General features: G+C 34.0%; 1 protein-coding gene across 2 annotated transcripts; it reads left to right on the top strand.

Annotated features, from left to right (window-relative positions):
* Window positions 1-9,369: 9,369 nt before the first annotated feature.
* On the top strand, window positions 9,370-12,886 carry LOC131049423 (LRR receptor-like serine/threonine-protein kinase GSO2). Of its 2 annotated transcripts, XM_059214904.1 has the most exons (3): window positions 9,370-12,217; window positions 12,325-12,435; window positions 12,574-12,886. In XM_059214904.1, the coding sequence occupies exons 1-3, from the start codon at window positions 9,385-9,387 to the stop codon at window positions 12,777-12,779; spliced, it is 3,150 nt and encodes a 1,049-aa protein (XP_059070887.1). In that variant the 5' UTR covers window positions 9,370-9,384; the 3' UTR covers window positions 12,780-12,886. The 2 variants fall into 2 exon arrangements, with proteins under 2 accessions (XP_059070887.1, XP_059070886.1); XM_059214903.1 differs by having other exon boundaries at window positions 12,325-12,886.
* Window positions 12,887-26,393: the final 13,507 nt, after the last annotated feature.

The following is a 26,393-nucleotide window of genomic DNA, read 5'->3' on the forward strand; positions in this document are numbered from 1 at the left end:
TCTCTCTGTAATGTGATTTATAAGATTATTTCTAAGTTGATAGTGGAAAGGTTGAAGAATTGGATTGGGGATGTCATTTTTGAGGAGCAGAGTGGGTTTGTGGAGGGTCACCAAATCCTAGATGGTGTGGTCATTGCTATTGAGACCATTCATTCTATGGCTGCCTCCAAGGAAAAGCCATGCTTATAAAGTTGGATATGGCTAAGGCTTATGATAGAGTTCATTGGTCCTTTCTCTAGAAGATTCTTAGGGCTTTTGGCTTTGCTGATGATTGGATTCAATGGGTAATGAGTTGTGTTTTGTCTACCTCTTTCTCTGTGTTAATTAATGGAGATCATACTAAGTTTTTTGGTGCATCTAGGGGTCTTCGCCAGGGGGACCCTCTCTCCCTGTACTTATTCATTCTTTTGGCCGAGGGTCTAGGGAGGTTGATTAAGCATAATGTGGGTCTGGGTATTATTCAAGGTTGGAGTTAGGGTAATGACTTGCATCCTCAGTCCCATTTGGAGTTTGTTGATGACACGACCTTGATGGGATTAGCTCAGATCAAAGAAGCTACAAATCTATGTAAAGTTGTGGATGTTTATCTTGTTGCTTCGGGCCAGTTGATCAATGAGGATAAATATTCCATTCTCTTCTTCAACACACTTGGAACTATTTAGAGGAGGATTGCTCATATCTTGAGATTCCAGGTCGGTTATCTTCCCTTGACTTACCTGGGTATTTCTATTTCTACTCATAATCCTCCCAGGGGCTCATGGCAAGGTATCTTGGACAAATTTCTCATGAAGGTCAAACATTGGACACACAGATGGTTATCCTTTGCTAGGCAGGTTCAATTGATCCAGTCGGTGGTTTAGGCTCTTCCGATTTATCGGTGTATGCTCCAAGTGGCCCCTAAGTGGTTTGTGAAGGGATTGGATTCTTTGGCAAGGCAATTCTTATGGGCATGCAACATGTCCTCCTACAAATGGTGTCTTGTCAATTGGGACTTGGTGTGTAGCCCAAAATAGTCAGGTGGGCTTGGCTTAAGGCAGTCTACTTTGGGGAGGCTTTGGTGGCTAAGTTATACTGGAGGTGCTGTGTTGAACAGGATCAAGGATCGGTTATGATTTTAGCCTACAAATATATGCAAAGGATCTCGAAGGAGGAAATCCCAAGATATCCGCTTGAGGGAAAAGGCTCAACGATTTGGAGTACTCTCAAGAAAGGGGTTGCTCTTATAAAGGAAGGACTTTTTTGGATTTGTAATAGGGGGAAGAGGTTCTTTTCTGGTTTGACTAGTGGGATGGATTACCCCCCATCATTGATCAGTTTCCTAACCTTGGAAATTTTTTACAGAGGTTCCTAAAGGCAGGGTGGTCTAGTGTGAGCGACTTTAAGGCTATTTATAGATGTGGGTGATTGGAGTTGGAGCAGTGGAAGGCTCCTAATGAATGGCCGGTTGTTGGTATGGATGAAGAGTGTGTTGATTTGCATGGCATTTTGGCAAGTAGAGACTGTAGTTCGCTTAAGGATAGGGATAAACTTCCTTGGTCCCTTAATCCTAAGCGTGTATTTACTTTGGTGAGTGGGTACTAGGAGCTATTGCCCCGTAGATTGGAGGGGAGGGAAGTGCATCGGTGGAAACATGTGTGGAATAATTTTTCTTGGCCGAAGTGTAACTGTTTTTCTTGGACTTTGGCTTTGAATAGATGTCTAACATGGGACAATATTCGCAAGCGGGGATCCCTTAGGCATTCCATCTATGTATTGTGTGGTAATGAGGAGGAGGATTCCTCACACCTGTTCTTTAGATGCCCTTTCTTGCTACTAATATGGAATTATTGGTGGGGGGTGTGGAAGCATCCTTGTGTTCACCTAGATTCTTTAGTGGAGTTTTGGAGCAGTTTGGGTAGGCCTCCTATTTTGTCCTCTTTTCTCTAGACTGTCTGGCACATTGGGCCCATTTTCATACTTTGGCAGATCTGGCTAGAGAGGAATAGGAGGATCATTACGGAGGTGAAATTGTTAGTTCAACAAGTGTGGAATAGAATCATTCGTATGATATGGGAGACGGTGGAAGATAAATGTGAGGTGAATTTTCCTCTAGATAGAGGAGAGTCTGATATTGTGAGTAGGTTGGGTTTGTATGAGATGTATCTCATCTCAACTTGTGTCAGGAGAGGTAGATGTTCTATGAAGAAGGTTCAAAGGGTGGGAGGGTGGATGCCCCCTCGGGATGAGTCCATCAATATTAACATCAATGGCTCCTCTAGGGGTAATCTAGACCTTGCTGGGATTGGTGGTGTTGGTAGAGATAGTATTGGGGAGGTGGTTTTATTTTTATCGGTGCATAAAGGGCGGCTATCTAATAACCTTATGGAGGGATTAACAATTTTCTATGCCCTAGAGCGTGCCTTGGAGTTGGGGTGGCAGAAAGTTATCTGCGAATTGGATTCACAAATTATTGTTAACCTGTTGATTGAGTACAAGGTGAGTGAGATTAATTGGCAGCTAGCAAGGATTGTTCACTAGATTCTACAAATTAGTACTATGATGGAGAAGGTGTCTTTCATCCACATTCCTCGTGAATGGAATAGAGCAGTTGAGTGTTTGGCTAAGTGGGCCTCGAAACATGGTGATGATTGGAAAGTTGAAGGTTGGGAGCATCTCTCCTCGGATTACTGTTAGGACTTGCATAAGATCTTTGTTGAGGATATGGATAGTTATGAAGCTGGTTAATCTTTGGTTGGGCTTGTGGTTCCTTTTTGGGGCTTTGAGGCTCTGGTTCTCTTTTGTAATTCTTGATTGTGATTATCAATAAAGTTTTTACCCCTTTATTAAAAAAAAAATTATATTGAAAAGAAGATTGAACGATGATAGTAAACCTAATTGAACCTTAACTCTAACACTAAACAAAAATTAACATTAACACCCCAACACTAATCTACAAATATGCCAAATTTAAGCCTAACACTAAAAAACTAAACCCCAACCCTAAAAATAAACTTAATTGAACCTTAACCCTAACAATAAAAGAAATTGTGGGAAGCATCATCTCCTTTGTGGTGCCTTTGGAGTTTATTGCAGGGATTATGGGGCTGAAAAATGAAGGTGAAAGAGTTGAGAGGCAAAGTAATGGTGGCTACAAAGCATACATGAAGAAGTTCTTTGAAAAGGGTGAAAAGTCAGTCGCAATCCAAAATGGGTATGGATGCTATGCTCTCCCTAAACCCTACCCAACAGTTAGTTTTTGTTTTTATGAAATACTTCACCCTTGAGGGGCCCCTAATCATATGGATGATGACGAGATCCTTAGGAAACATCAACAGATCAAAATCAGGGGTGCCTTCATTAGAGCCCGTAATCACTGGCTCAAATTTGGAGACAAAGGCTCCAAAGTTTTCTTCAACCTTCTCAAACAAAAACAAAACAGAGAAAAAATTGATAGAATCATAGTAGAGGATAAGGAACTCCTGAATATCAATGATATCAAAGATGATTTTGAAATTTTTTATAAGACTCTCTTTACTTCGGAGGATAATGAAGCTTCAAAAGATGCTACAAATAGATGTAGTAACATTATCCCAAAAAGGATCTCTAAGAATGAAGCTCTCCTTCTCAAGACCAAAATCTCTATGGAAGAAATTGCTGATGCCATTAAGGCTCTCAAGGATAATAAGGCCCCAGGCCTTGATGGACTCCCTGTTGACTTCTACAAAACTAATATTGAGTGGGTCACGAAAGACCTCTATGACATATACACTAAAGCACTTGATACTAGAACCCTTGGGGAGTCCATCAATAGAGGCATTGTTAAACTTATCCCAAAACATGGGGACAAAGCCCTCATAAAAAATAGGAGGCCAATTACCCTCCTTAACGTCTCATATAAAATCCTGGCCAAACCCTATCTTCTCGCCTTGAGAAAATTCTTCCCAAGTTCATCTATTCTACCCAAAAAGGATTCATTAAAGGTAGGTATATCTTGGAGAACCTTATCACTAACTGGGAATTTATGGAATGGGCCAAGAATTCTAATTAAGATACTGCCATGTTCCTTGTTGACTTTGAGAAAGCCTATGCTAGGGTGGAATGGGACTTCATCCTCATGATTTTCAAAGCCTTTGGTTTCCCTAGCGAGTTCTGTAAATATGTTCAAATCCTCCTCAAAGATGCCTCCACCCTGATTGAAGTTAATGGGAATTTCTCTCAACCTATTCCTCTTTCTAGATCCATTAGGCAAGGTTACCCTCTTGCCCTTGCTCTGTTTGTTATTGCCTCAGATGCCTTATTCTACCTCCTAAGAGATGACACCCTACCTCCTAGAGTTCATGGCATTAAGATGCTGGATGACTCTGAATTGCTCAACATTCAGTTTGCTGATGATACCTCGCTCTTCCTGGAACTTTCTAGGCATAACATTGACTCCCTCAATCAAAAACTTGCAAAATTTGGTAGAGCCTTTGGTGCTCGTATCTCCAACTCCAAATCTATTCTCCTTGGGTAGAAAGAGAAACCCCTAGACTGGCTTCAGTAGTTTGGATACTCATGGGGAGGACCCAATAAAATAGTCAGATGCCTTGGTATCCCTTTCTTTGTCTCTCCCTCTCTCAAAGACATGTGGATTTGGGTCAAAGAAAAGATTGATAACAAGCTTAATAAGTGGAACAATAGGGTTCTCTCCCTGGCTGGTAGGATCCAAGTCTGCTAAAAAATCCTTTCTTCCTATAGTATATATTACTCCTCTATCTGGATGTTCAGTAACTACCAAATCTTTGAAATCCAAAAATGTATTAGACGCTTCCTTTGGTCTGATGGCAAGGGTAAAAGAAAGGCCCATGCGGTCAAATGGATCTGATGCCACATAGACAAGAAACTTGGTGGGCCGGGTCTTAAGGATCTCAGAACGCAAGGAATTTCCCTTGCTGCCAAATGAATATTTCATGCTTTGGAAAGACAAGAACCCTGGAAGATTCTTGTCAGAAATAACATACAAAATGGTGTCCCCAAGTTTGCCAAATCTTGGAAAGCCCTCCCCTTTAGTGATCTGGTAGCAGGTGGTTTCTCTTTGTTGTTCCAAGGCACTTGGGTGTTTAAGTCCATCTAGAAAGCCTGGGAGCATGTGCGTAAACTTATTGTCAACTCTAGCATTGACTGTAATAACACTCTGCATGGGGAGAGATCAATATGGTGGAATCTCTACCGTAACTCTAAACCCCTTGCCTTAACCCAAGGATGCTCTACTAGGAGCTGGTATAATAAGGGCATTAAGTATCTTATGGACATCTTGGAACATGATAATCTCATCAGCTGGGAGGATCTTAGTAATGAGTATGGCCTCCTTGCCTCACATAAGAGAACCTACAATATGATTAAAAATGCCTGTGCTTGTCTAAATCTTCCCAGGAACACTGATGTAGATGCTCACAGATAACTCTCATTCCTATGGAAGGATGGTTCCCTCCTTTCCAAGATCAAAGCCAAGTCTATTTACAGATTGCTCAATCATGACACCTCGGTGGTCAATCATGTTAATTCCCTTTGGTATGTTGACTCTAATACCTCTACTTGGCAGAAAACGTTTGAGAAACTATGGAAGTCTCCCATCCCCCCTAAGATCAAATGCTTCAAGTGACAACTTATGCTGGATAGACTGCCTATTAGGAATAACTCTGCTGCTTTCAACCTATGCTATGTCTGTAGGAAACCTGAGACTACATGACACATTTTTTCGATTGCATTTTTGCAAGAGAGGTCTAGTTGATGTTTGGAATCTCCCTTATTGAACATGTATGTACTCTTGATATTATTACTTGTTTCATTCATGGCCTTAAGAAGGATGCTAACCTATTCTAGCAAATTCTCTCTTCTTTCATACTTTGGTTTATTTGGAAATTTTGAAATGAGGAAAAGTTCCAAGGCACTGATAGGTCTCTTACTGAGTTTTTTAGAAAACTCACATGTTATAAAATTGATGTGCAGGTATGCTTCTTGATGAATGTTGAGAGGGAAAAGTTGTTGCGTTTCCTCAGGGATGGTCGTGCAACCATGTTCATCTATGAGATGAAAGATGGTTTTGAATGGGCTAGGATTGCGAAAAATCAGACTGCCTTCGATGATGCACTAAAGAAGTTGATCAAGGAACTCAAGGATAACAGAGGTCCTTACTTTGACAAGCTCGAGATGTTTACCCAGATCCTGGATCAGAAGAAGGTGGTGTGGATGGAAGGTCCACAAGGCTGGACCACGTGGTTGGAAAATTAGGATGAGATTCTCCAGTAGATGTTTAGTATGCTGCTATAACAATTAGTATAATGTTAAATACTCTTTTTTGGTAGGTGGATGACTGTATATGTTCAGTTAGTTTGTCTCTCTGACTTTACTGCTTGATGGTTGAGGCTCTGCCTCCCATGCTCTTTTTTGTATAAACTCTCCATATTTTGGGTCTCTCGATTATTAATACAAAAAAAAAAATCAAATTTAAAACTTATTTTAATTTATTTTAGAAATAAATTAATATGCATGTACAATAATACTCTTATTTCTTTATAAGAAAATTGATTCACGTGGTTGAAAGCGTTCATTAATATTAAAATATAAATGATATTATTAATTTTTTTATAATATCATTTATATGTTTCATTTATTTATTTTCAAATTGCTTGAAGCTATTATTTCAATATCATCAATTTAAGTATGATTATTTAAATTCAGTTAAACCTAAAAAAATAAAAAATAAAAAATCACTAATAATAATATAATTTTTTTCAATAATCAAATTTACTATTGAACAAATTTTACATAATTATTATAATAGTAACTATAATTGAAAATAAATAAATTACTAAAATTAATATGAATGTACAATAATACTTATTTTTTTATAAGAAAATGGATTCACATGGTTGAAATATTTTACCTCTAGTTTTAATAATATTTAATATTAGTGATATTTATTCAAACTAAAAAACTAAATACATTTGTGCTCATTAATATTAAAATATAAATGATATTATTAATTTTTGTTTATAATATCATTTTTATGCTTCATTTATATTTATTTTCAAATTGCTTGAAGCTATTATCTCAAAATCATCAATTTAAGTATGATTATTTAAATTCACTTAAACCTAAAAAAGAAAAAGAAAAAATCACTAATAATAATTTTATTCAATAATCAAATTTAAAATTTATTTTAATTATTGAATAGATTTTACACAATTATTATAATAATAACTATAATTGAAAAGAAATAAATTACTAAAATTAATATGCATGTACAATAATACTCTTATTTCTTTATAAGAAAATGGATTCACATGGTTGAATAACTAAATACATTTGTGTCCATTAATATTAAAATATAAATGATATTATTATTAATTTTTTTATAATATCATTTATATGTTTTATTTATTTGTTTTCAAATTGCTTGAAGCTATTATTTGTGTATAAGAAAATGGATTGGCATGGTTGAACTATTTTACCTCTAGCTTTAATTAATATTTTATATTAGTGACATTGACTCAAACTAAATACATTTGCTGATTACTATTAAAATATAAATGATATTATTAATTTTATTTTTTATAATATCATTTCTATGTTTCATTTATTTATTCTCAAATTTTATTTCACTTTTTCCTTCCTATATTCTATTTCCCCTTTCACAATAACATTTTACAAATGACCTAGCTTAATTTTTTCCCTCTAAAGGTTAACCTTTTAACACATAATCTAACATGTTCAAGGATAGATAATGAGTGATTTCATTTAATTTTATTTCAAACAAAAGAATTGTTTTCCATTTCCAAGTTAATTAACATCCACTCAATCAACCAAATGTAATCAAAATGCAATTGAAAAAATAAACTATGAGAATGCAATCACACAATTACAAGTTTTTCACAACAGAGACTTAGAAATTGTTACTAAATTTAGTTCCAAATTTATTCAAACTATTGATAAGTTATTTCCTAAACAAACTACCTTTATCCTCTAGCGAATAATTATTTGTTAATCTAGATTAATATATTATAAATATGCATTTTCTTAGAATGATGTAGATTAACCTTAGATATTCCTTATTATTCCTATACAATTTGAAGTGTACTATATAATTTTTTCTAACAAAAATATATTAATAATTTGACTAATATTTTCAAATTTAAAATCTTTCAAATTATATACAACGTCACTTCCCTTCACTTTATATCATTAACTCTTATTATTTTATTTATTTCAATAATTCAATTTAATTATTTATTATTTATTAAAAAAAACTAATGAAAATAAATAATTTTTTAAATTGAACCAAAAAAAACTCAAAAATTCAAAACAAATTCTCACAGACACACACATAATACGAAACCAGCTAACATTCCAAAACTTAGCCTGTAATCAAAATTGATCTGCTAAATATTTTAATCTTTCCACTAAACTGCCTAGTTGCTCCAATTTTCACCACTTTTCACCATCGCCACGCAAAGTTTATCTTTCATTCTAAATGCTATGACACAATCTTTTAATGTCAAAATGAAAACTACCTAAACACTTATATTTCGTCTTAGAATGCTACGACTACAAAATAATGTCCCACACCACACAACAATATTTTAATATTTATCGTTTCTTTTCTACCCACTTTTATAAAAGAAAGATTCATTTACAGATTTCACCCAAAATTAAATTGCCTGAGTCAAGGTAAAGATGACCAGCGTAGACTTTGTTATGCCACTGGCCGACACAAACAAAAATAATATTCGCCATTGCACATGGCTTCCCTGCTATATAATAATATTCGCCAATTTAATAATGATTATTTAAATTCAGTTAAACCTAAAAAATAAAAATAAAAATCACTAAAAATAATATAATTTTTTTCAATAATCAAATTTAAAAATTATTTTAATTTATTTTAGAAATAAATTACTAAAATTAATATGCGTGTACAATAAAATTCTTATTTCTTTATAAGAAAATGGATTCACATGGTTGAACTATTTTACCTCTAGATTTAATTAATATTTTATATTAGTGACATTTATTCAAACTAAATAACTAAATACATTTGTGTTCATTAATATTAAAATATAAATGATATTATTAATTTTTTTATTCAAACTAAATAACTAAATATATTTGTGTTCATTCTAAATGCTATGACACAATTTTTAATGTGAAAATAAAAACTACCTAAACACTTATATTTCATCTTGAATGCTACGACTAGAAAATAATGTCCCACACCACACACTATTTTAATATTTATCGTTTCTTTTCTACCCACTTTTATATTGGGGAAAAAAAGTAAAAGAAAAATTCATTTACAGATTTCACCCAAAATTAAATTGCCGAGTCAAGGTAAAGATGACCAGCGTAGACTTTTCGCCATTGCACATGGCTTCGCGGCTATTTAATAAGTTTCTGGAGAGCCTGCGAACAACACAGAGTTCAATACACGTGAAAATGAAGATGAAGATGGCTTTAAGTTTAGTATGTCCCCTCCTCCTTTTGTTTCTCTCTGCACTGCCTTGTTATATTTCTTTGCTGCATTCGCCTTCTTACTACTCTGATCAACAAGCTCTTCTCTCTTTTAAACATTCACTTTCTCTCCACCCCAACAATTCTTTGTCCGATTGGTCTCCCCATCATTACCTCTGCAACTGGACTGGTGTGGCCTGCTCTTCTCGTCATCAGCGTGTGGTTTCCTTGAATCTCACAGGTATGTCTTTAGCAGGCCCCATCTCTCCTTTCCTTGGCAATCTCTCTTTTCTTAGAGTACTTGCTCTCCGGAATAATAGCTTTCACGGCCAAATTCCTTCTCAACTGGGGAATCTTTTTCGCCTTAGAGTACTTAGATTGTCCAAAAATAAATTGGAAGGCTCCATTCCCTCCACTCTGGCTAACTGTTATTCTTTGCAACGTCTCATTCTATCCTATAACCTTTTGAGTGGAATTATACCTTCCCAGCTTGGCCTTCTCTCACATTTACAGATCCTTGTTCTAGGGGTAAACAAACTAACAGGCATAATCCCGCCTTCTCTAGGAAACCTGTCATCTTTAGTTGACTTGAAGTTGGGGGAAAATAAACTCCATGGTGATATTCCCATTGCTCTTTCCAACTGCACTCTTCTCCAAAATCTTTCCCTTGACAGCAACACCCTGACAGGAGTAATTCCTAACAAATTAGGTATGCTTACCCAACTCAGAGAGCTTTATCTTTCACACAATAATTTGACAGGAGTAATTCCCATTGCCCTTTCCAAATGCACTCTTCTCCAAATTGTGTCATTAGCTTCTAACAAATTAACTGGCCATATTCCTAATGAACTGGGTATGCTTAATCAACTTAGAGTGCTTTATCTCAACGACAACAACTTGACAGGAGTGATCCCTGATTCCATTTCCAACTGTACTCTTATCCGAGTTTTACAATTAAATCACAACCAATTAACTGGTCGCATTCCTTCAGAGTTAGGCAAATTGTTCCAACTTGAAAAACTTCTTTTATGGGGTAATCATCTTGTGAGCGGAAGTCGTGGCTTGTCTTTTCTAACAGCCTTGTCTAATTGTTCCTCTTTAAAATATCTACAGTTGTCTGAGAATTATCTTACTGGCACTTTGCCCTCTTCTATTAGCCATTTATCAAGCCGACTCTTTTCTTGGACATTGGACTCCAATAAAATTGAGGGAAACATACCAAATGGTATTGGAAACCTCACAAACCTGGTAATATTAGATTTATCTAATAATCATTTCAGTGGTTCCATTCCATTAGCACTCAGTCACCATCCAAATCTTCAAAAGTTGTTTTTGGATAAAAATAATTTGAATGGAAGAATTCCAGAGAGTTTTGGTCATGCAAAAAGACTTGGATTATTGTCATTAAGTGAAAACATGATTTCAGGTGAAATTCCAAAAAGTCTTGGTGATCTTCCACAACTAAGAGATCTTGTTCTTCATCACAATCAATTGTCAGGGAGACTACCTGCTAGTTTAGGGAGATGCATCACTTTGGAAAAGGTGGATTTGGCTCACAACAAACTAGAAGGAAATATACCTCTTGAATGGGCAGCTCTTGAAAATCTCCAATTTTATTTCGATATTTCCAACAATTTATTACAAGGTTCTATTTCAGTAATGAGTAAAATGGTAATGGTCCAAGCTATAGATGTGTCTGTCAACAACTTCTCAGGAAATATTCCAGATGTGCTATCAAGTTGCACAAACTTACTGTATTTGAATCTTTCATGTAATTCATTTGATGGCCTAATACCAACATCACTCACAAGTCTAAAAAATCTTCAGGTTATTGATCTCTCAAGCAACAATTTGTCAGGTACGATCCCAATGGCTTTCCAAGAAATGAAAATGCTTCAATATATCAATCTCTCTTCAAACAACTTAATAGGAGAAGTTCCAAAGAGAGGAGTTTTTGCAAGAATTGACAAGTCAGCAGTTTCTGGAAATGTTGGCCTCTGTGGTGACTGGATTAAATTACAACCATGCTTTGATTCCAAACACAAACAATTCTTGTTCTCTAAAAAGGTGATAATACTAGTTGTGATTAGCATTGCAATCTTCATCATGTCTTCTGCAGTGTTCTTATTTTTTTATAGGAGGAATACAAATCAAAATATCCCAAACCTCAACTTTGGGCCTGAAAGGATTTCATATGAAGAGCTTGTAGATGCAACTAGTGGATTTAGCCAAACCAATCTATTAGGAGTTGGTAGTTTTGGATCTGTTTATAGAGGGATTCTCAAAAATGGTACAAATACTGCTGTTAAAGTTCTCAATTTGCAGGATGAAAATGCTATCCGAAGTTTTGAAACAGAATGCAATGTGCTAAAGAGAGTTAGGCATCGCAATGTGATCAAAATTATTTCAGCATGTTCTAACCTTGATTTTAGAGCATTGGTTCTTCCATTCATGTCAAATGGAAGTTTAGAGAGATGGCTATATCCTCAGGGAGGACATGAATGCAGATTAAATTTGGCTGACCGATTAAGAATAGCAAAGGAGATAGCACAAGGAATGGAATATCTACATCATTATTGTTTTGTTCAAGTTATTCATTGTGACCTGAAACCCAGTAATGTGTTATTAGGGAATGACATGACTCCACATATAGCAGACTTCGGCATTACAAAACTCTTATTTGAGAATTCAATGAATTCATTGACTTCTACAACTGCACTAAAGGGATCTATTGGCTACTTTGCACCAGGTATAAAATTTTGTATTATCACAATATAGATTGTCATTGCTTTTATTTTATTTTATATGATTATTTCATATGGATTGAGAATCACAATTAGTAATATTATATTGCAGAGTATGGACTTGGTGGGAGTGTTTCAACAAAAGGAGATGTCTACAGCTATGGAATTCTACTTTTAGAATTGTTGACAAGGAGGAGACCAACAGATACCATGTTTGTAGAAGGTATTAATCTACCAAAATGGGCAAGTATAGATTTTCCAAATAAAATTGAAGAAGTGGTGGACAACCAACTGCTTAGAGATGTTAATGAGTCAAATAAAGCAATGGTGTTAACATGCCTTAGTCAATTTATGCAAGTAGGATTGGTTTGCACAAGGGAGCTGCCGCAACAACGTCCGAATATGATGGAGATAGTTGAAAGATTAGAAAAAATAACAAGTGCATTTCTCGGTACTCCAAGAGATTTTCATTTGCCAATAAATATCTTACCTTTGCTTGAGAGTACAAATGAACCAAGAAATTGTAATTCAAGGAGCCCTAAAAATTGGTCTACATCTACATCTTAGCTCTTCACTCAACTAATAGCAAGTGTTAAGTATTCCTGTCTGGTTTTGTCATAAATTATTTCTTATAGAAAACCTTTTTTAATAATTTACTATATGAATTTAGTCAATTGTGCATTATGTAAGTTTAGGGATAAAATTAATGCTATATATTTTTAACAAAAATATTAATTTGCCATGTTATATATTAGCTGAATATTTCATTGTTTTACAAACAAAGGTAAAAAGGTAAATTTTCTTGTTAAATAGAAATAGTAGTGATCAATGTAGAAATAGTTTTAATCTAAAATCTCTAGACTGTGCATATTTAGCACAAAGAAGCAGAATATTAATTAATTAGAAATTAAATAATATTTTTGAATAATAAAAGAAATCCGTCCTTCACTTTTCTTACGAGTTGTCAGTGAAGATTTCAAATATATGTCATGCAACTAATTGTAGCACAATCAGTTTTATAGAAATGAATTTAATCTACAAATATAACATTGCTGATTGCAAAGGGGAGTGGAAGGCTGAAATTATACACAATTACAACTGTATACAAGTATAACTGTATACACAAGTATAACTATATACAAGCTGATATCTTAAATGGTTGTTAAAATGATGGAATTGATGTGAATCCTTCACAACAATTCCTTGTGAAGCATTTTTTAATATAAATTTGCCGGCAATCATGGCACACACTAAGGTTCTTGACTATCCTTATGCTCTTCTTCCAAATCACGCAGTGCAATTTTTATGTCAGGCATATTTACCTATTTCAGCATTTTTGTGTTTGTGGATGTCATCCATCTCTTATATCCAAAACATGTAATTACTATTTAACTCAGTCCAATTGAAACCCAATATATATTTTCACTTTTGTAACTTTAATCATTGTTCTAACTTTGTTCACATCATTTTATCTGTGGTCAGTCTTAAATCATACATATTAAGCAACATATTAAACTTAGAGAATATTAGTAGATTCTGAATGCTTAACACTTTTAAACCTAAAAGTCAAAGCTTAATGTATGTGATTTAAGACGTCCATCCATCTACCCACTGTATAAATATTAGACAAAAACACATAATGCTGATAATTCCTATGCTTGAACCAAATACCCTACACAGCCAAGGAGATGAACCATGCACCAATAATGCTTCACAACAACAACAATGTGAAATTTCCTCATTCATCTATAAAAGTATTGCCATCCATCCTCCACTAGCCCTGTATAGCAAGAATGCATAAAAACACAAACAAGGGTAACACCATCCTACCTCGTGTTTCATCAACGAGTTGAGTAACTTCAATTACAATAATTGCACTCCATGGAACTACATCCTTGGTGGGCGTCTTGTCAAACACTTACTAGTGAGCAGAATAGGGTACAGGGTTTTGCTTTAGGGCCTTATCAAACCACTCATTTTATTTCATGGCATAACATTTCATTATGCCATCTCCTCAAAGAGCTTCAGTGCCTCTTCCACATGACCATTCCGTGCATATCCTGCCATCAGTGTAGTCCATGTACGCATATTACTTTGAGAACTTTTCTTAAATAGTTCTAGAATTTCATTCAAATACCCATTATTCAAAAACCCAACCATCATTGCATTTCATGAAGCCGTTTCTTGCTTAGACAATTTGTTAAACAGTTTGCGTGCATCGTCTATAATCCTACCTTTAGCTTACATGTAAATAAGATCATTACTGACATAAACACATCTAGTCATATTTATTGAGCAAGTTTACATACAACACAACATGATAAAATACAATCAAAGGTCAACTCATTTGGCTTAAATCCTGCTTGCTGCATTTCAGAAAATCGGCTCAGGGGATCTAACTGTTTCTCAGTATTCTTCGATCATCTCCAAACCGGCTCAGGGGTTATAACGAGATAAGCTTGGTACCTTTATTAATTTCAGGGGTAAATCTAGTTAGAATGATTTGGGTTTGGACTAGTTTATGTTCTGGAAGAGCTTTGAACTTGAGGCAACTCTGCAAGAGATAATTTCACAAGAAAAAATCCAAATGGTAGAAATACATAGTGTGAAGGGCTTCTTTCAATCAACCCTTCTTACAGAGTGTTTTGGCATTCTTCGTAGTGATGAATAGATAAAACTTATTACTGAGAATTTAGCAAGAGAATGCTGAGAATTTTGAATGAACCAGACATAGTATTTAGCAAGAGAATGCTGAGAATCTTTTCGTTACCAAAAGCCATTGATAAAACTATTATGAACATGGTGTTTTCCACAAACTCATAATTTATAAAACTTCTAAAACTAAATTATAATTTTTTTCCACAAACTCCTTACTTGTAATCAGTATGACCATCATTTTGAATCAACCAGACCTTTTCGTTACCAAAAGCCATTGATAAAAGACCTTGGGAGCAAAGTGAGCTTGTGTATGAGATCTTGGCAACCAAAAGAATGTTTTGTTATCATATTTAGGTGCTAATATTCTGTCAGACAACAAACTGAACTCTCTTTTGCTTTGGGGACTGCATAAAATTCTTGCACAAGTTTTTCTTCATGACAGTAATTTTCAGTGCACTCTTATAAAATGCACACTAAATTTATACTTATTTCATTATTGTCCTGCTACCTATAGCTGCTTCTCAATTGCTTCCATCCTCTGTTTCCTCAAATATCTTTTGGTTAACTTAAAAATTGTGCAAATTTCTACTGTGTTCTACATAAATTGGAACTAATCTATCTACAAATTGGTTAACATAAATTGGAACTAATCTATCTACAAAACTCTTTTTGCGTGTATTACACATGGAAATTCTTCCTTTCCGTTTACATTTGAAGGGCTAACACGTATTCCATGCTGAAAATGGAATTCTGTTAAAAAATGCATTCCATCCTAATCATGGAATTCTATCGAAAGACGTATTGCTTGAATACAACATTCTCTGCATTCTGTTAAAATAAAATACTAATTGCTTGAATATTTGCATAGTTTTTTATATATTAATAATTGTTATTATTTTAGTAAAGTTATCAAATACTAATTGTTGATTTAATTCTAGTTATTATTATAGAGCTTTTGAATTTGATTGTGTTAGCAAGTATTTTACCATCAACGTTTGGGATCACATTTTATGATCCATCATCAGTATGAAAGAGAGCTAAAGGATGTGAAATTTCAAATGTAATTGTACAAATTTCAAACATGATCTGTCTAGATTAAATCTAGATAGCTTAGAGTTTGGAGGAATTGTATACTATTTGAAGTACATGTACAATATTTCTACCAAAAGATTTGTGCAATAATAGGAACTTCTATTTGAAATGTAAAATCAACCCTTCTCAAAATACAATTTCTATTGTCCATATACTAAATCTAATTTTTTAATTTGGTAGATCTTCAAAAAGTAAATCTAAAATAAAATTACTAAGGGATAAATTCAGATTGACTAAAATAAAGTTAAAGTTATTCATATTTAGGAAAAAGAAAATTTATATGATCTTTTTTTTGAGATTTCACTATGTAGTTTTAAGTAAATCTTTGTTGATCTAAATTTTATGAGTAGTTTCTCGTGAAAATCTATTTTTTGTGATGTTTCTGATAGAGGTGAAGCATTAGAGTTTCTTAGGGGGTTTCATGAGAAAAATTAGCTCTTGTTTTATTAATTCATTTCTCTATCACGTGTGTCTATGAAAGATGATATCTAAAACATCACTCCCAGTAATGCACACAAATAATCTATCAATGGTTGAAGCTCCACTTAAGGTGAATTAATCATACTATTAATTTTTTATGTTAAAAAGTGACATGAAGGTGAAAGACGTTGTAGTAAGGTATCTTGCTAGGATATATATCCTACCTACAACATAACATCAACATAAACACTTTAAATTATTTGTGTAGGAGCCACCCCCAAAGCATTATATTTAAAGTGGGCAAGAGAATGAGGGACACTATAATAGTATTAATGAAATTTCATTTAGATATCAAGTCTTAAAAGATTAGATGCAAAAAGAATCAGATAGTAAACCTTCACACAAAGAAAGTACAAATTGTAGGAATACGAACAATGTATATCTAAACAATATCTAACCTTTGAAGTTGGACAAGATCTTTATTTCCTTTTTGGTTACAATGAATGGTAATGTTTCTTAATAGGAAGTAGATGCCATTGAAAATTATTTTCAATTGGTCTTGAAGCTATCCTTGAAGAACATTTTTTTGTTGTTCAACATTACTTTCAAATCTCCTATTGATCCACTCACATATCCCTCCTTGGAAACAAGAAGAATGAAATTTGATGTTATTGATGATTCCAATGAACCAATGGAGACATATTTCCTACATCTATTGGCTCCTTTCTATATTGGATTCCTTGATGAAGTTTTAGTTGACAATTTGAATGTAAATATCATTGACCTATGTCTATACTAAAACCATTTCCACCTCCTCGTCTCTAAGGAAATAAATTAGATTGGCTACTAAAATAGAGGCAAGGTTACTAATGGGTCAATGCTAAGAAAAAACCATTATAAAAGGCTATTGAAGAAAAATTTATAAAACCATTGGAATATAAAAGTGAGACATTGTAGTAAGTAGGTATAGGAGATGGTGAGAAAATACACAGAACACTCATGGAAGGAGGTATGATGGGAGGTGCTTCTTCTGGTAAATATATTGTTTCCTCAGGGTACCTTATGCTTACTAGACAACTGTTTGGTGATATGGAGGTTCCTTGGTGGAAGAAAGTTTGGAATCCCTCCTTATGGCCTAAGTGTAATTTCTTCCTCTGGTTGGTGGCTCACAATAGGTGTCTTACTTGGGATAATCTCTTGAAGAGAGGACTCCATGGCCCTTCCATTTATGTTTTATGCAGTAATGATGAGGAGTTTGTTTCTCACCTCTTCTTTCAGTGCTCCTTTGTTAGACAGATCTGGTACTCTTGGTGGTCTGCATGGGGCTGCCCTTGCTGGCATGTTTCCTCTTTGTTTGAGTTCTGGAATCTCTTGGGACCTTCCCCGTCTAGATCCTCTTTTCTCCAAGTTGCTTGTACTACTGGCCCTTCCTTTATTTTATGGCATGTTTGGCTTGAAAGAAATATGAGGATCTTTAAGAGTGTTAGGCTTGGGATTGTACACCTTTGGGGGAAAATTGTTCATTCTCTTCATGAAATAGTTATGGAAAAATGTGATTTGTTTGGAGGTCTGGACCCTAGAGATGTTGGTATTTGCACCTACCTTTCTTTTCCTTTGCAGGATGGTGTTCCTTTGTTGGTCTCGCACCACCCTCGAAGGAGAGCTGGATATCGCTCGTAGCATGTTAATCATGAGGGGCACTAGACCCCTCCTTCACCTAGAATTCTTAACATTAACATTGATGGATCTTCTCGGGGAAGTCTTGGTCCTACAGGCATAGGGGGAGTGGGGCGCAACAACTCTCAAGAAGTTCATTTTCTATTCTCTATCTACAAAGGTTCTCATACCAATAATCTTATGGAGGCCTTGGCCATCCAGGTTGCAGTGGAGCAATGTTGCAAGTAGGAGTGGTGTAGGATCATTTGCAAGACAGACTCGCAAGTGGTTGTCAACTTATTGAATAGAAAAGAGTTATCAGATGTTGACTGGCATTCGGCTTTGGTTATTAAGTAGATCACTGAGTTATGTCGGGCCCTTGACTCTATCATTTTTTCCCATATCCCTCGGGAGTGGAATGGTGTGGCCGACTGTTTGGCTAAGTGGGCATCCGAGTATATGCAGGATTGGAATATTATGGATCAGAGGCATCTTCCCCTTGAATTATCTCATGAATTGGATCAACTTGTTGCTTAGGATAAAGCTCATTAGTGCTCTTTGTATTTTTTGTTGTCCCTTTTATTGTATTGTTCTCTTTGGATTTCAATATATTTTATTGTATTGTTCTAAGCAAATCTTGTAGAAAAATCTTTGCTAACAAATATGTATGTCTAGTGTGGATTTCAATTTACACATTACAATCGAACATAAAGAGCTTCTTTGACTTAATTGCAAGCAATACATATATTCTCTTCTTCCATTTCTCTTTAGGTCTTTTCCATCAACATATTTCACATTGAATATTATTTGATTTCTAGTCCTCAATTAGGTTATTCGCATTTTCATTCTCTAAATGATATTTGGCCCTTAATTAGGCTATAAGAATCTTCATTCTCTAAATGATATTTAGTTCTTAATTAGGCAATGGGCATCTTCATTCTCTAATTGATACTTGCCTCTATATAGGCAATTCAGTGGCAATTGCATATAAGACTAAATTCATCAAAAACAATGTTCCCTCCCGCCCCCCTTTTTTTTTTCTCCCAACATCTTTTGAAAAATAGCCATGCAAAATTTATCTATAAGAAAAGCCTTTATGTGTTTGTTATTAATTTGGCATATATTCAAGTTGATATTTCATTTTCTCAGCCACATATTATTTTTTTACATCTAAGAGGTCTCTTTATTTCATTCAAGTTATATTTTTTTACATCTAAGAGGTCTCTTTATTTCATTTGGGCCTTATGCTATCATGTTGTTGTCATATGTAAAGATTGAGACTACATCCTATGTCCTAGGTCATGGTACCTTGTCACAAAACTTTTTGATTCATTTCTAAGTGGACTGTGACATCTAGCACAATAATCCCTCCAAAAGGGGCCAAAATATGAATGTGTGTGAGTGTCAATTCCTTCCATTTGTGATTTTATCCTAATATTTTCATTTGACCATTAGAAGTTGACCTAAATTGAGAAATACTTTGAGTACCATATATAAGGAAATCATTTATCATTCAAAACTTGTAATTCACATTTCATTCTATTATTTTAATTTAAGACTTCTAATCATTCAAGAGAAAAAATGAGTACAAGGAGCATCAATCTACAACAACTTATCTTAAAGTATATTTTCATGATGGATTTTGTTATGATTTGTGATTTTATTAACACTTGGAGGACATAAATAAAGAGCACTGCATCACCACCATTATAATTCCTAAGATATAATCTTGTCAATTTAACATATCATCTATGCTTTAGCCTCTACCCTAGTGGGGGTAAACTTGTTGGAAACTTGAGTTGTTATGTTTTGTTTTGATTTATATCAACCTATCTTATGTTGTCATTGTTGTTACTATGTGTTGTTGATGGTCTAAAAGTGAGTGTCCTGGTATTGTTGTGTGGTTTGGTGAAGATGTTGAGGTGCTTCTGGAACGTTGGGGTAGTGAAATTTTTTTGTATGTAGGAAACAATATTTATGTAGGAAAGAGTTTTTAATATCCTAATAGAAGAATCCTTTGCATTCCTCTAGTATGTGAAGATTAAGGGGTGTAGTTCTTGAAATAATTTTTATGATCTGCATGTTGTACTATCAAGTTTACAAGCTCTCTATTTCTCAAATGGTAGAGTTGGTTATTGTTGTTTCTGATAGTGAGGCTATTTTTCAGAACTGGTTTGGAGAATTCTTGGTGGCTTTTAGATATCTGAATTCAAGTGTTGTGATTTAGAGATGCTCATTTAGTTTGTATAGTGAACATCTAGTTTAGTTTTCTTGTGATGGTTTGATTGTCATATGAATTTATGGTGTTCTGAGTTTAGTGTTGTCAATTGGTGTGGTTTTTAATTGACTATAGTGGTCTATCCTACTTGGACATATTCTATTTTTGTGAGTTTTCTTTCAAGAATGATTCTGGTTAGTGTTTTGGGTCTCACCATGACATTTGGAGATATGTGATGTGTAATTTATATTGGAAGATAGTTTTGGGTTGATTGGTTAACGTGCTTTAATGTTTATCTACATGTTTCATTTGATGTCAATCTTGAAGGATGTGTTAGAATGTGTGCTTCATTGGAATCATTTGGAAATAATGTGTTGTGATGTATTTGGGTCCTCTCTATCTCCTTGAGTGGAGTAGAATGAATATTTTAGGTTTAGTTGGATGATTTTATATAACATTGTTTATTTTATTTGTGGTTGACCTAGTCAAGGGTTTTAATGGATAGTCTTGTTTATAAAGGAGTGCGGATGTGTGAGTGAAGGCATGGGATACATGTGAATTGACAATAAATGGATGTAAATTATTTGCAAGCAAATTTGATGTTATAGATGTGTCAAATCCAGTTGCAAAGATCTTTGATTATGATATCTTCAGTGTGACAGTGTTTTAAGATAGTGTTTGAACTCAGGTGTGTTTTCCATGATATTGGTCGCTTGACATAGTGGTTCAAGGACAATTTCATGATTAGAAGATATTGTTCATTTTAATTCAGCTATTCCTTTCTTTGTTAAAAGATAGTGAGTCTCTTAGCAGATTTTTGTGTCTTTCCTTGAGTTAGTGTGTCTCAGTTTTGCAAGTCATTTGTATCTTGACCTAAGGTTGTGCATATTAGTTTTACAAGTCATATTAGGGGAAATGTGTTCTTGAGGCAACATTGTGATAAATTATATTCATATTGTTAGTGTGATTCTCACCATGTTTTTTCCTTTCTTAGGACTTTAAAGGTAAATTTTGTGTCCATGTGTTTGTTATGCTTCCATGATTTATTACTATTGTGATCATCTAGGTGTGGTTTGAACTTTAAAGTTGAAAATTAAGCATTTTAATGTTTGCATTGATTCGACCCCGATGTAGTGTTGTGGTGTGTTCAAAAATTGGTATCAAAGTGAGGTTTCTCTTAAGAAGCTTAATTACTTGAGGAAGAACAGAATGACACAAGATTTTACCTACAAATATCCAAAGTTCAATGACACAAATTATTCTTATTGGAAAGAAAGGAGGGAATATCACTTAGCAACTGTGCCAATTGAAATACGTGAAAACTTTAAGAATAGCTATATTTCTCCTTATAATGGTCCTAAAACTCCTAATGAAATCAAAACATATGAGAAAAATTCAAAGACTATAGTTGCGATTATCACTTATTGGAATGATTTAGTGTTTAGAAAAACTAGAGGTGTGAAATTAGCTAAAGAAATTTAGGAAAAGTTGAAGAGTGTATTTAAAGGTGATGAAAAAACAAAGCAAGCTAGGATTACAAATCTAAAGCACAAGTTTGGGAATGTGAGGATGTTTGATGATAAATATATTGAAGGCTATATTAATCAAGTGAATTATATTGTAAATGCACTAAGGGGTATTGGTGGAACACTAGAAGAAAGTGAAGTTGTGAAGAAGATAATGGCAACATTTACCAAAATCTATAAATATAAGAAGTGTACTATTGAGGAAAGTCATGGTATGATTAAGTACACCATGGATCAACTTCTTGATTCACTATTCATATTTGAGATTGTTGAATTGAATAACATCAAAGAGGAAAGGAAAGAAGCCACATTCAAAGTTACAAAGAAGCTTGAAGAAGAACTAGAAGAAAATGAAGACATGCATGAGATTGTAGTAAATTTTTTGAGAAGATTGAAGAGAGGAACTATACAAAGGTAAATTACAACTAAATTTTTTTAATTGTGTTAGAATTGGTCATTATGCTTCTATATGTATGTACAAATTAAATTATGGTAGAATACCTAATGATGATATGGAAGGAAAGGAGAACTACATAGGGAATTATAGAAATAAGAAAAGAGATGGTAGAGATAAGCAAAAGAAGAGTTTTTGTTCAACACATATCTACTCATCTAAAGAAGAAGACAATGATGACTCAAATGAAGAATAATTTTTCTTGGCTATAGAAGAAAAGAATAATGAATGGTTTGGAAGTCTGGAAGATGTGAAGAATACTGAGAAAATAGAGAGTGTGAAGATTTCACTACATTCAAAAGTGGAATCGAAAGCACATATCATTGTCTCTAGATGTCCAAATCATATGACTAGTGTTAGAGGTAAGTTTATAGACCTTGAGAAGTATGATGGTGGATCATTTAAGTTTGAAGGAGAGGAAGTTTCACCTATTTGTGGAAAAGGAAGCGTCTCTATTAAATATAAGCATAAAAATGATAATGTTTATTATGTTAAAAGTTTGAGACATAATCTATTGAGTGTGAGTGAGATAAGTAGTAAAGGTTATAAGGTCATTAATCATGGAATTAGATGTGAAATTTGAAAAGGAGGGTCTAAAAGACTATTTATAGAAGGTATTAGGAATAATGGAAATGTGTACTATGTGAAGGATAATAGAGGAAGTAGTTGTTTGTTGGCATAGAGTAGTGAACGTTGGTTGTTGCACAAAAGAATGGGGCCATATCAACTTTGATAAAATGGTGAATATTAGTTCTAGCCATATTGTGAGAGATTTACCAAGAATTATTAAACCTACTGATACTCTAAGTAGGGAATGTCAATTGGAAAAGAAAACAAAGATGAGGTTCAAAAAAAAGGAGTATGCTACTTCGCAATCTTTTGATTTGGTTCATACAGATCAATGTGGACCTACAAGGACAAGAGGACTAAGAGGAGAAAGGTATTTTATGTTACTTATTGATGATTACTCTAGAATGACATGGGTTACTTTTGTTTGAGGAAGGTCTAAATCTTTAGATAGATTTAAATTATTCAAGTCAATTATTGAGAATCAAATGGATGGCAGAATCAAATGTTTGAGGTCTGATAGAGGAGGAGATTTTGCATCAAATGAATTCAATAAATTTTGTGAAGAACATGGTATTAGGAGGCACTTTTCTACTCTGAGGACTCCTCAACAAAATTGTTTAGTTGAAAGGAAAACTTTTTTTTTTTTGAGATGGCTAGAACTATGTTGAAAGATGACAAGCTACTTAATGTGTACTGAAAAGAAGTTGTGCATACTACTATTTATCTTCTTAACATAGTATAAATCAGAGTGAACCTTAGAAATATGCCTTATGAACTTTAGAATGAAATACCTCATATAGTTTTAAGTACTTCATAATATTTGGAAGCAAGTGCTACATAAGGATAGATGAAGAAGATCTAGGCAAGTTTGATGCAAGAGCAGATGAAGGAATCTTTTTGGGATATATCACAAATAACAAGGATTATCGGTGTTATAATAAGAGCCTACAGAAGATTGTGGAATGTATAAATGTGAAATTTTCTCAAGAATAGTTCTGAAACTGAGAGAACATCTGAACCTAAGACTGAAATTGAAATTATAGCAATTGCTACAAAAGAGAATTTTGATGTATAGACTTGAGGAAGAGACTAATATGGAAGAAGAAGAACTTGAAAAAGATCTTAAAATATAAGCAAAGTATGCGTGAAAGAATCATTTAGAAGATCAGATCATTGGAGACAAGAGTAAAGATGTTCAAACAATAAGAAGACTTATAGAATCTAGTGAACAACAAAAAATTATTGTTTCCTATCTTAGGATGAGCCAAAAACCTATGTGAAAGGTAGTAAATATGAGAGTTGGATAAAATCCATGGAAGAAGAGTTAAATCAGATAGAAAAGAATAACACATGGGAATTTATACCTAGATCGGCGGACAAAAATGTGATAGGAACCAAGTGGGTATTTTTGAACAAGTTGAACGAAGATGGAAAAAGATAGAAACAAGGCAAGGCTAGTATAAAAAGGTTATTCACAAATTAAACACATATATTATGAGGAGACATTTTCTCTGATAGCAAGGATGGAAGCTATAAGGATGTTACTTGCATTTGTAGCTCATAATGAATTTAAGGTATATTAGATGGATGCCAAGTCAGTATTCTTGAATGGAGAACTTGATGAAGAAGTATACATTGAACAACTAGATGGGTTCAAGCTATCAAAATATCTGAATATGGTATTCAAATTGAGGATAAGAAATAATTGTATGGTGTTAAGAAAGCTCCTAGAGCTTTGTATGCAAGGATGTATAAGTATTTGTTGATAAATATATGTAGCAATCTTTATTTCAAAATTGAAGGCGATATATTATTGATTGGTGTTGTGTATGTTGATGATATCATATTTGTAGGAAATGATAGTCTATGTAGGAAATTTGTAGAGGAGATGCAAAAGAAATTTGAGATGTCTATGATAGGTGAGTTGTCATGTTTTCTTGGTCTTCAAGTTCCTGAATTAGAAAAAGTCATTTTTACTTCTCAAACGAAGTGTATCAAAGAAATTTTAAAGAAGTTTGAGATGGATGATTGCCACCCCTATGGATGTATTGGTTGTAATTTAAGCAAGGATGATGGATCTCCATATATTTATCAAAGAAGGTATAAATCTATGATTGGTGGATTATTGTATCTGACTACTTCAAGGCCAGATATTATGCAAGATATTTATTTGGTGGCTAGATATTAGGCTAGTCCTAAGAAATCACATAATCAAGAAGTGAAGAGGATATTCATATTTTTGAAAGGGACTCTACATTATGGGTCATAGTATAAGAATGATGGTGATTTCGCAATAAAATTATATACAAATATTGATTGGGATGGATGTGTTGATGAGAGAAGAAGTACAAGTGATGATGTATTTTTCTTGGGAGACAGATTGGTCTCTTGGTTGAGTAAGAGACAAGATTTAGTATCATTATCTACTATAGAGGTAAATACATTACAACAACATCTTGTTGCACTTAGGTCATGTGTATGAAACAAACTCTAAAATATATCACTTGGTAGTGTATGGGAAGCAATTCTTATTTTGTGTGATAATACAAGTGTTATTAACATTTGAAAGAATCTGGTAGTGAATTCAAGGACTAAAGATATTGCAATTCAGTATCATTTCTTAATAGAGAAGGTTGTAGAGAAGAAGTCATATTGGAATATGTACCTACTAAAGAACAAATTGTAGATATATTTACTAAGGAGTTGGAAAAGGATGCCTTTGAGTATCTCTAGCAGAAATTGGGTGTCTTTTCTCCTCCATTTTTAACCTTGATGGATTAAGATGGTGAAATTGTGTAGGGGGGGTTCTAAATTTAATCTTTTTCTCTTGGACTGATGTGGTGGGTTCTCTTATGGGGAGTAGTGAATGTCACAACTATCAAAGTCTTATCAGTAAGGGAGAGAGAGAGTTTAGAAGAGTTTCGCTTTCCTTGATGTCAAAGAGGGAGAGATATACATATTGGGAGATGACAAGTGGGCAAATTATTGGAAACTTTAGTTTAGTGGTCTTTGTTGTTCGCGATGTTGTCATCAATGACAAAGGATCAAATTGTTCGAAACTTGAGTTATTGTGTTGTGTTGCCATTGATGCCACTATGTGTTGTAGATGGTCCGGAAGTGAGATTCCTAGTAATGTTGTGTGATTTGGTAAAGATGTTGAGGTAGTTTTGAAAGGTTAGTATAGTGCAAATTTCAGTATGTAGGAAACAATATTTTTATGGGAAAGAGTTTTTAATTTCTTAGTGAAAAAGTTCTTTGTATTCCTTCAATATGTGAATAGTATCGAGTGTTGTTATAGATATAAGTTTTATTATTTGTGTATGTTGCACTATCAAGTTTATAGGTCCTCTATTGCTCAAATGGTAGAGTTGGTTATTATTGTTTCTAATAGTGAGGTTGTCTATCAAAATTGGTCTGAAGAATTCTTGGTGGTTTTTGGATATGTGGATTCAAGTGATGTGTTTTTGAGGACATGTTCAATTGGTTTGTGTAGTGTTCCATCTCATTTTTCTTGCGATGGTTTGAATGGCATGTGAAGTTATGGAGTTCTATGTTCAGTGTTGTTAGCTGGTATAGTTTCTGGTTGA

Source organism: Cryptomeria japonica, unplaced genomic scaffold, assembly GCF_030272615.1.
Source record: "Cryptomeria japonica unplaced genomic scaffold, Sugi_1.0 HiC_scaffold_18, whole genome shotgun sequence".
In the NCBI taxonomy this organism is placed as follows: domain Eukaryota; kingdom Viridiplantae; phylum Streptophyta; class Pinopsida; order Cupressales; family Cupressaceae; genus Cryptomeria; species Cryptomeria japonica.

Bases quoted from the DNA above. Each gene is read 5' to 3' on its own strand.
- LOC131049423 (XM_059214903.1), top strand. From the start codon at position 9,385: ATGGCTTCGCGGCTATTTAATAAGTTTCTGGAGAGCCTGCGAACAACA. The intron at 12,218-12,324 runs GTATAAAATTTT...ATTATATTGCAG, and splicing joins TATTGGCTACTTTGCACCAG to AGTATGGACTTGGTGGGAGT.